The sequence below is a fragment of the Labrus mixtus genome, chromosome 20, assembly GCF_963584025.1.
Source record: "Labrus mixtus chromosome 20, fLabMix1.1, whole genome shotgun sequence".
Classification (NCBI taxonomy): Eukaryota; Metazoa; Chordata; class Actinopteri; order Labriformes; family Labridae; genus Labrus; species Labrus mixtus.
This window is the reverse complement of record NC_083631.1, coordinates 7397749-7406173: the sequence shown is the minus strand read 5'-3', so window position 1 is coordinate 7406173 and position 8425 is coordinate 7397749. Positions and strand designations below refer to the sequence as shown.

The 8425-nt window shown below is 42.3% G+C and overlaps 2 protein-coding genes across 3 annotated transcripts; one reads left to right on the top strand and one right to left on the bottom strand.

The window, feature by feature from the left end:
* The first annotated feature begins 51 nt into the window (after nt 1–51).
* LOC132995504 (uncharacterized) lies at nt 52–3415 on the top strand. The gene is made up of 9 exons (XM_061065509.1): nt 52–226; nt 302–379; nt 500–532; nt 1614–1700; nt 1808–2111; nt 2185–2268; nt 2370–2456; nt 2543–2614; nt 2776–3415. The coding sequence occupies exons 1-9, from the start codon at nt 164–166 to the stop codon at nt 2811–2813; spliced, it is 846 nt and encodes a 281-aa protein (XP_060921492.1). The 5' UTR covers nt 52–163; the 3' UTR covers nt 2814–3415.
* Nucleotides 3416–3457: 42 nt separating this feature from the next.
* c20h17orf75 (chromosome 20 C17orf75 homolog) lies at nt 3458–8425 on the bottom strand. 2 transcript variants are annotated; one of them, XM_061065505.1, is made up of 10 exons: nt 8082–8424; nt 7429–7503; nt 6868–6993; nt 6522–6650; nt 6280–6340; nt 6072–6191; nt 5392–5456; nt 5144–5283; nt 4954–5057; nt 3458–4717 (listed from the first exon to the last, which is right to left on the bottom strand). In XM_061065505.1, exons 1-10 carry the CDS (start codon nt 8222–8224, stop codon nt 4502–4504), a joined length of 1179 nt encoding a protein of 392 aa, XP_060921488.1. In that variant the 5' UTR covers nt 8225–8424; the 3' UTR covers nt 3458–4501. The 2 variants fall into 2 exon arrangements, with proteins under 2 accessions (XP_060921488.1, XP_060921489.1); XM_061065506.1 differs by lacking the exon at nt 7429–7503 and having other exon boundaries at nt 8082–8425.

The following is an 8425-nucleotide window of genomic DNA, read 5'->3' as shown; positions in this document are numbered from 1 at the left end:
ACAACTGGGACTTTTGTGAAGCTGAACAGAGAAGTGAGTAAATGATGCGGCGCTGAACGATACTGCTCTGTTCTCATGTGAGGAGGAAGTCACACACACACACACACACACACACAGGTAACCAGGCTGCTAGCCACAGTGTGAAAACACCACAGGGTTAAACATGTCTTTGGATTTGACTAAAATATTGTTTGAAGGCTTCCTGCAGAAAAGAAAAGACACAATGGTAAGCGACCATCTCTTTAATGTTTCATAAGAACAACGTGTGTTTTGTTTTAAGGCTTCTTATTTATTTCTGTAGAAAATAAGGTGGGCGACTTATTGGTTCAGACTTCAAAACACAACGTTGTTCTTCTATACCAAAGAGAACTGCAGTGCTGTGAGTACACATGAACTTTAAATAAAGGTGTTAATCTGTTACTATATCTGAAGCATGAAAAACATCCATTGGATGATGGTCACTGTACTGGTATTATTGTCTACATTTCTCTCTTTACAGTCTCACTTAAGAGGATATTACTACATTTACACAGTAAGTCTTTCTCTGTTTACATTTAAAAGAAGAAAAATATACAATATTTCTGTTTGTGTTTGAGGTAGATTATACTTATTATGATATCTGCTGCTTTTTATTTTAAGGCCAGATTGTGTTCTAGCATGTTTCAGCAACAAGGTATTTCAATATGAATCTACTCTGGACATTAAAAGCCTCCTGACACACGTCAAAGAAACGCACTAAAAGAAGACATTTAGTCAAAATCAACCTTTTTGTCCATTTTTCCCTGTACGTACTGGATGTACAGAAAATCGTTTCTCAAACTGCAATAGTGTAAAAAATACAAAACAGATATACAGCCTTAAGATTTGTTACTGGTTGTAGACGTTGTACTCATCTTTGACCTTTACACTGAATCTGATCTGTCATCCTTGACGGTGCGCAGGTACAGTGTTTCCCCTACCATTATATTAGGGGGGCGTTGCCCCCCCTTGAAGTTCAAGTTAATAAAAAAATATTTTTATTTTTTGGGGCTTTATTGTAGAGATAGGATAGTGGATAGAGTCGGAAATCAGGGAAAGAAGTCATTTAAGGATACCTTTCCGATAGAACAGGACAGCTGTCATTAAAAGTAACACATGAACACCAAGATTTGTGTCGGCGTTCGTCTTAAGTGTGCTGCTGCCCTCTTGGCCAGGTCAGCCTTGTGAAAGAGATCTGGATCTCAATGGGTTAATTACCTGGTTTAAATAAAGGTTCAAATTGTGTGCATTCAAAAACAGCAACAACAACAAATTTATATAAAGCATAGATATCAGTGTTTTTAAAGTAAGGCAGAAAAATTTGAGACATTTTTAGCCAAATATATCCCAAAATAATAATACGGTAAAGGGATTTTTATTTCATGGCCTTGACTTTGTTTTGTGCTTCCACTTCTTATTTCACCTGGCCCGCCTGGTTCATCCTTCTCACAGAGAGCTCAATAGATAAAGTCTCTATGCTAATGTTCTTTGACTCATGATGATTCCTCCATTTCTTCTTGGTCTGGAGTAAGAAAGCTGATTGTTCATTATTGACTGATCTGAGTGTTGGTCTATCTCTCCGTCTGTCGGGTCAGGTGCAGTCAGTGCGAGAGGTCCAGAGAGAGGACAGCAAACGCTTCATGTTTGAGATCATCATGACGAACGGAAAGAGAAAAATGTTGGTGAGTCAGCTCGGTGTGGTTTGACTGTTCCTGTTTCAGTCTGCAGCCTGAGATTGTAGCAGGTCTGGTTATACTGTGCCACATGTTCCCCCTGTGTGTGTGTGCAGGCAGCAGAGACAGCAGCTCTCAGACAGGAGTGGGTGGCACACCTCTGGCAAGCCATGCATCTCTCCACCTCGGGGGTCTCCGACTCCAGAAGCCAGAGAACAAACAGCATTGTACCCGTCTGCTCACAAACTGACAGCGTGATGAAGTATCTGCCTCCTCGGCCCCTCTCTGCCCCTTCAGGCCACATCCACCATGAGATCAGGAGCATCGCCTCCCCCGTCTGCAGGCCCGAGGAGCTGGACATCGAGGAGGAGCCCTCGTACCAAAACCCAGAGTCAGCATCAAACTACCAGGATCAAACTGGTAAACTTGTTTTAATATCTGCAAAGCAAAGTTAATGAAGGTTAAACGTTCATACTGACTTCTCTTTGTCCAGGTGCAGTCCAATGGGGGTCCAATGAGTTGAGCAACGCAGAGCAAACACAAGAAGGAGACTATGATGTTTTACCAGTTAGAAAACGTACAATGCTTTAATATTCCTTCATTTGACTTCAGTGGTGTAGACAGAACGATCATGGTTAAATATCTAAACTGGTCCTGAAGTGTGTTCTGTCTTTTTAGAGATGTGTGAGTTTAAAGATGAAACTGAGACAGACGAGGGCGTGTACGACTTCCCTCTCTCCAACAGGAGGACGGATGAACCTCCAGGTGGGATTAGATTTTTAAATGTCAACACTAACTCCATTTCCTCCTTCTTCTTCTTTTGTAATATTTTTTATTTCGCTACATTTTAGACCCAACAGAAAGCATCTATGACGTGCCGAGCTCTTTATTGAGGAAGACGTCCGACTCGGATCACTCCTCAGGTGAAAACATGGATCAGAGTATTAGTGGAGGCAATGGTGGTGGTTGTAATGTGCAGGTGGGAGGGGGCAGGTTTCAGCACCAGAGGGGGGATCTCATATCGTGTAAAGGTTCAGAAAGTCAGTAACAACTTGAATCTTTTCCCCCTTTGTTGTGGTTGCAGAGGAGCAGCAGGCAGACGGCGTGTACTGGAGGATATAAAAGCAGCTTGACCTTTTTCTGTGTAGAGCAGCAGCAGACTTTGAGCCGCTGTGTATCTCACAGGTATGCACACAGCAACAGATAGAACATGAACCATGTCTGCATGAGAGACATCATGCACAGCCACCACAGAGAGGTTTTTTTATTTCTTCTTTTAGTCGAGGCAGAGCCACAAACACACACAAACACACAGATACAAGCAGAGACGATCTGTACAGAAAAGACGACACTCATTACAGACAGTCAGTCGCGTTATATTTTTACATGTCACCTACTTCAAAGCTTTCAAGTTCACACAACCAACATTTATATTGCTGTATGACACACTTTGGACTGGTTTAAACGGTTCTGAAAGCCTAAAAATAAAATGTATGCATGCTAATAATATCTGTGAACCCTTGTTTATAAACTAATATTTATTCTACGTTTCACTTTCTTTCTTCTCTTTCGATCGTGTTTGTGACTTTTGAATATTGCAGAACAGAAACGTAAATGTAGGGAGAGACATAATGACGGGTTTGTTGTCATTGAGTCTTCAGCTGGTGAAAAACAAAAAGAATATCCATAATTACAGTTTGTCTTCACTACTGCACCCCCCCACCCCCTAAAAAAAAAATTAAAGTCACACCCAACATCACTTGATAGACAGATAAAAACAGTCGCAGTGTTCATTAGAAAATATAACAGTAGTGCAGCTATCGGGTTGAGATATAAACAAAAGCGAGGCGTACATAACAAGCAATGCAGAAAAGTGATTTGTGCATTCTCCATAAGTTCCTTCTGCAGAGATACGACAAGTACAATCAAACATGATACAAAACAATAATAATTAAGGAATATTTAGACATCAAATAAATCCACTCCGATGAGCAGTAGCTTTAGTTTGGATCAGCTCAGGGGTTTCCGTCATTGTCAGTTAGCAGTAAAACACGAGGACTTGTATTTGGTTCATTGTTTGGAAACTCACACTCATGACGTTTAAAGTACAAAAGGAATGGATACGATGGATACGAGCAACGTGCCACAACAACTACACTGATATTTTCATCTGGACCGCCTTCTCTGGGATCATCGTCCGTCTCTTCTTTTCTGATATAATCTTCAATTAAGAGCTAAACTTTCAGGTTTAAATGTAGTGATGTTACAGTTACAGTACGCTTCTCCTCACTGAGAAGCAGCCGTGATGCCAGCACAGACACCAATGTGTTTTATTACATATCGTGCTTCACAATGAAACTCCTGAAAATGTCCAGAAATGTTCGGGCTTGGGATGCATGTTTGAATTGAAACAGCTGAATTTTACCCAGATGTTTTTCTGCCAGCTCCCGGGTAAATTCAGCAGAATACAGCAGAAATATTCTGTAAAATTCACCGCAAGTGAGCGGGGCCGGAGGTGTTAATATCCTGTTACAGATGAGCAACAGCAAGGCAGCAAGATGGACATTTTCTTTTTTAGGAGTAAATATGTGAAGGCGGCTACATATTTGAAGTCTGAGTCTACCATGCAGAAATTGGTCAATTCAAAATTTCCCATGTGCCCATATTTTATCTGGCAAACTAATATTAAACTTACCATGTAGTGCTATAATTAAGTGATACTTGGTTGTTCTGTGGCTGGAAGAGCAGAGCAACAATAGATGAAAGTTTTTTTCATGCCCGACAGCTTAGAGTTATGTGTTGTAACACGATCAGGCCTTGGCCGAGGATTGATCCCTGAGGAACTCCTCCAGGACAGAAATTATGCTGCAGGCTTCAGGCAGGTCGCTGTGCTCGGCCCTGGCGTTCTGCAGCAGAACATTCCCGTTTCCGCAGCCCTGCAGGAACTGGCAGCAGCGAAACAGGGCGTAGTGACTCATCTCGGCCTGCCGCACGAAACGCTTCAGGCTGTTCATGTCCTGGATCGCCTGCGGAGGGCAGAGTGATGGTTGACAAAAAGAGGAAGAAGCCAGATTAAAAAAAAGGGAAGAGATCAGGGTACTTTGTATCTGACAAGAGGAACTACATGCCTTCAGAAGTTCACCCTATTGTGAATGAGTTGTATTGTTAATGTAAAAAAAAAAAAAAAGTATGCCACACGTATTCTGGAAGCTAAACGAGCTTTAAAAACATTTAGAATCCGTCTTCAAATCTGTCTGCGTACCTTCAGTTTAAAGTTCTCCAGAATCTGTCCAAGCAGGAAAGGATTACATCGCTCTGCTGCGTTTAGAAATGCCTGAGTCCAGTCGTCGCAGAAACGGTTACTGACTGAAAGAAAACCGGTTTATTTTAAACCTCGTCTTAGTACAGTGATGCAGAATCCCATTGAGAACATGTCAGGGAGTTAGACTGACCGGTGTTAGAGAGAGTGGGCGGGCTGGTGGAGCAGTCTATGATCAGGTCGGACTGAGTTTCCTCTGAGATGGCCTTACACAGAGAAGCTGCTGTCGTGTCTTGTTGGGACAAACCCTGCAAGCTGGCTGCTTTGATGAACCTGAAACCATGAAACAGATGGTTTAAACATCGAGTACTACATGAAAAAACACAACGGGCAGGCTTTATTTCAGGGTTTGTTTAGCGGCAGGACTTTCCGCTCACTCACCTGGACACATCAGTCACCGTCCTCTCGTCTGAGTTAGTGACCTCCACGGGCGTGTGACTCAAAGCCTGTACACAGAAAATAAACGACTGAAATGTGTTGTCTTGGAGAAAAATCACAAATGGCACAAACAGACTTTAATTGCTAAGATAATGATAGAACTTCCGGTTCTTAATGAATGAGGTATTTGAAAGAAAAGACCATTTAAAAACACCTCCATCTCCTCGTTCTGAGAATGTTTACAATACAAATATAATCGTTTTAGTCGCATGTTTTAGTTGTTTGAGATAAAACTACTTAACTTGAATTCCCCCACTGGGGATCAATAAAGGATCATCTTATGTTAAATCACACTGGAACTATCTAACAAACACACAGATCATTTACAGTGATATCCTACGTCTCTTTTTGTTTACATTTCTTGAATAGATTGAGTATATTTCACACTGCATAACACCTCAAATATTAAAGCTATGCTTGCATATCCTTGATGTAAGATATGAAAAGCATCTGTGTCATCACGTCTTATCTATTGTCAGTTTTTTTTCACATCATGAGGGGGATGGTGGGATCATGATTGGAGTGTAAAATAGCTCCTGTTATTCAAAGTCTCTCCAACAAGCCTTCTTCTGTGACCAGTGATTTAAACCGGACGTTTGCTAACGGTGATAAAAATGACTCACAGCATGCAGCAAAAAGCTGATGTTGCTCTGGACCAGCTGCACCACCCGATGAATGTGCATCACAGACTCCTCGTACCACCGGCTCAGATAGGGACGCACCTCCGTTTCAAGGTTCTGCAGCTGGCACACACAAACATGTAAAAAATGTTGCATACGTGATTTAATAACAAATCTATGTTTTCAGTACACTGTGGTTTAGCTCTCATACCTCTGGAGTTTGCAGGCTGCTATGAAGGCCTTGGACGTATTTATCCAGCTCTAATCTAAATGTGTGAAGGGTCAAGGAGAAGGGACTCAAACCTGTTTCTCTCCATGAAGAGGGTAGAAATACAACTATGAAGGAAGGGCATTTTGTAATTAAAAAGCAGATGTGTACAATAACGGCTAGAGGACTTTAGGTGGTGCTTATTCCATGAGGACAGTATTCAATAGGCCGTGCACAAAGGATATAGATTCAGTCCTTTTTCAGAGCCGCCCATGAAGCAGATGACGTAACCATTTCCGTCTGCATCAGGCTGTTCAGGAGACCTTTCCTGCTCCAGGAGGCAGCAGTAGCAGCCGACTGCCTGCTCCGGGATACTGGGACAAAAAAACAATCAACACGTTTGTGTTAAGCAACATTTCAAGTTTATTAACTTCTTGATTTTCAGCCACATTTGTTTTTTTCTCTCAATCAAACAAGTTAAAAATGATCTGAGGTTTGGCTCGTCCTTACACTTTGATACTTTGACTCTTTGTAAGTAAATAGTGCATCGCTAACGCATTACAGTTCGCTGGGAAAATCTGGAATGACTACCTGAGCTCCACGGTGGCGATGTTGCCCATGCCTCCCAGCAGAGCTCCTTTGCTCAGCCTCCTCGAGATGTAGGTGCGCAGCTCAGGTTCGGCCTCTGATGGCAGGCTGCTGTCGATGAGCGTCAGGCTGTGCGGGGCGAAAGCAGACAGTCAGTTTGGATCGGTGCAGCCGTTGAAGGCAACGAGGAACATGGGAAGCCACTGAAGTCGACGGAGAACAGATGGAGAAAGCTGATGACGATTAGCCACAACCAACACGACACACAACTGAGTCACATAGCTGCTGCAGGTGGGTGTCAAACAACACAAAATTCACTCAACTTCACCCAGACTGTGACAGGAATCTCATTCACTTTACAAATGGAAGAGGCCAACAGCCCATGTAACTCAGCAGCGATGACCAATCAGAACAAAATCACAAATGAAGACAGCATTGATTCCATGTTGATTGGATGTCCTGTGGCAGCCCGTGGATACACCAATAGACAACAGTGAAAGGCAAAGAGAAACGACCACTGAAAGCAAGAAGAAGGTAGGCGCCGGCGGGTGACTCCTTCGTTACCTAAAGTCATCCTGACTGGTTGTGGAGTCTGCTCGTCTCTGGTTCCATGCCCCATTTTCCCCAGAAGCCTCAGATCTACAACAATTGACAGTTCACTGATCACCTGGGTTAGTTTTCAATGTGTGGGGTCTGTTTGTCCTGCGTCAGTGTCACTGTCAGCATGTTCAGGAACACGCGACAACACAAACTCACAGGTTCTTTGAGAATCGGAGAATGTATAACAATTACCAGGGGTGGAAAGAGTACAGGAGTGTAGTTACTCTGACTAAAGTTGACTTAAGTAGAAATTAAATAACTGGTTTATAAATCTACTCGAGTAGCCCAAATATAGGAGAATAAAAGTAAACTTACTGATTATGAAAACTACTCAAAAAAAGCTGCTAAACTACAATAACATGAGTACAACTTTCCACCCCTGACTGATATGGTACAAAATAAACATCAGGACCTGGTTTATATTAAGGGGGGGAAAGAACAGTGATGGTTAGATATCCTGTATGATAAGGGGGCTTTAATTGAAGCATCTGTATAATAGTTTAATATCAATGTTCCTGAAACATGTACAGTAACATCACACTGTGCATGTGCAAAGTTTGATTATTCCTCATATTTTCTGCAGAGCTGTACCTGAGATTAATAGTATCCAGCATTACCTTGTGCCTTGATAAAGATAGATGGTGTAGTAGCAGTTCAGCTGGATTTTCTGGCTGTATCCCGCGATGTCTTCGCTGTCAAAGTCATCCCTCTCCTCCACGTCGATGGAGTCCTGGAAGGACGAGGTCTGGGAGGTAAACATGATCAAACCTCTGCACGGACCAATCAGCAGCCGGCTAAAGTGACAGATATTTATATCGTGTTTATCCTGTTAAGCTGCGCTGTATTAGTAGATATGTATATATGTCGTTTGGATCTGTTGTCTGCTGTTTAAATCGTACAAGCTGATATGCAAATACTGCAGCAGGTATCTCTGTTGTTTGCCTGTATATGTGCCTTGTGC

Excerpts from the sequence above, each read along its gene's own strand:
- LOC132995504 (XM_061065509.1), top strand. The coding sequence starts at position 164 with ATGTCTTTGGATTTGACTAAAATATTGTTTGAAGGCTTCCTGCAGAAA. Across the intron at positions 227-301 it reads AGAAAAGAAAAGACACAATG|AAAATAAGGTGGGCGACTTA; the intron begins GTAAGCGACCAT and ends TTATTTCTGTAG. Across the intron at positions 2,269-2,369 it reads TGTTTTACCAGTTAGAAAAC|AGATGTGTGAGTTTAAAGAT; the intron begins GTACAATGCTTT and ends CTGTCTTTTTAG.
- c20h17orf75 (XM_061065505.1), bottom strand. The coding sequence starts at position 8,224 with ATGTTTACCTCCCAGACCTCGTCCTTCCAGGACTCCATCGACGTGGAG. Across the intron at positions 7,504-8,081 it reads TATCTTTATCAAGGCACAAG|ATCTGAGGCTTCTGGGGAAA; the intron begins GTAATGCTGGAT and ends CAATTGTTGTAG. Across the intron at positions 6,341-6,521 it reads TCTGAAAAAGGACTGAATCT|ATTTAGATTAGAGCTGGATA; the intron begins ATATCCTTTGTG and ends GACCCTTCACAC.